At 32.4% G+C, this 902-nt stretch overlaps 1 protein-coding gene across 1 annotated transcript; it reads left to right on the forward strand.

Moving 5' to 3' along the window:
• Positions 1-153: 153 nt before the first annotated feature.
• On the forward strand, positions 154-717 carry LOC110034629 (AUGMIN subunit 6-like; the record flags this gene model as incomplete). The annotated part of the gene is made up of 2 exons (XM_020738881.1): positions 154-304; positions 592-717. Coding segments are annotated over 2 exons (277 nt in total), but the record flags the coding sequence as incomplete, so codon positions are not given.
• Positions 718-902: the final 185 nt, after the last annotated feature.

The following is a 902-nucleotide window of genomic DNA, read 5'->3' on the forward strand; positions in this document are numbered from 1 at the left end:
TCTCATTTCAATTGTACCAAAAGTTATTTTCATCTACCATGCAGCTTTCTTTTTAATTTTTTTTCTGTCCTTAATTTTGTGTATTCTCATTCCTGATATCTTTCTTAGGATGTTGATCATGTAAGCTCTCATTTTATGTTTGCTGCAAACCAGATTTGTTGAGCTCTTATGGCAACTTTCTGTGCATGCATTGAGGGAGGTTCATAGTCGCACATTTGCTGCTGATGTAGCTTCTAATCCACTTCCTGCTTCACTAACGGATGCATCTTATCTTCATGCTGCAGCTTTACTTCCTGTAACCAAGGTATTCAAAACATTAACATCCAGTATTTATTGCTTCCTGATCCATTTTATGACATGACTCGAGCTTTGTGAATTGATTTTAAATATTTTGCTCCCCCTTCAATAGATTTTTTTGATGCTAGATATAAAAAATGCTTCAGGATCTTGATTTTATTTTGCTTTTCCATATCCTAAGCATGAAATATCTGTGTTATTTTTCTCCCTTCTTTTAGTTTTATTGTATCAAAATTTTAATTTACCTTTTATTCTTATATTTAAAAATTAATCTGCATCTTTTATTTATTACAGGCAAGGATTGCACTTGAGAGAAGAAAGTTCCTAAAAAATGCAAGTATTGCTGTACATAGGCAAGCTGCTTGGTCCAACTTAGCTAATGAAATGACTGCAGAATTTCGTGCTCTTTGTGCTGAAGAGGTACTAAACTTTTCTTTTTACCTCAAATTTTTATGTTATTTTTTATCTTCAAAATTCATCCTTCAAAGTATATCATTATCAATCTTATCCCAATCATTTAGAGTGCTAATTATATGGTATGCTACATAAAGTGTTGACTATATGTATGTATAATCTATGTTGGCATGAGGTTCATGGGGGCTGAA

The sequence above is a fragment of the Phalaenopsis equestris genome, unplaced genomic scaffold (genome assembly GCF_001263595.1).
Source record: "Phalaenopsis equestris unplaced genomic scaffold, ASM126359v1 Scaffold191589, whole genome shotgun sequence".
Lineage (NCBI taxonomy): Eukaryota > Viridiplantae > Streptophyta > Magnoliopsida > Asparagales > Orchidaceae > Phalaenopsis > Phalaenopsis equestris.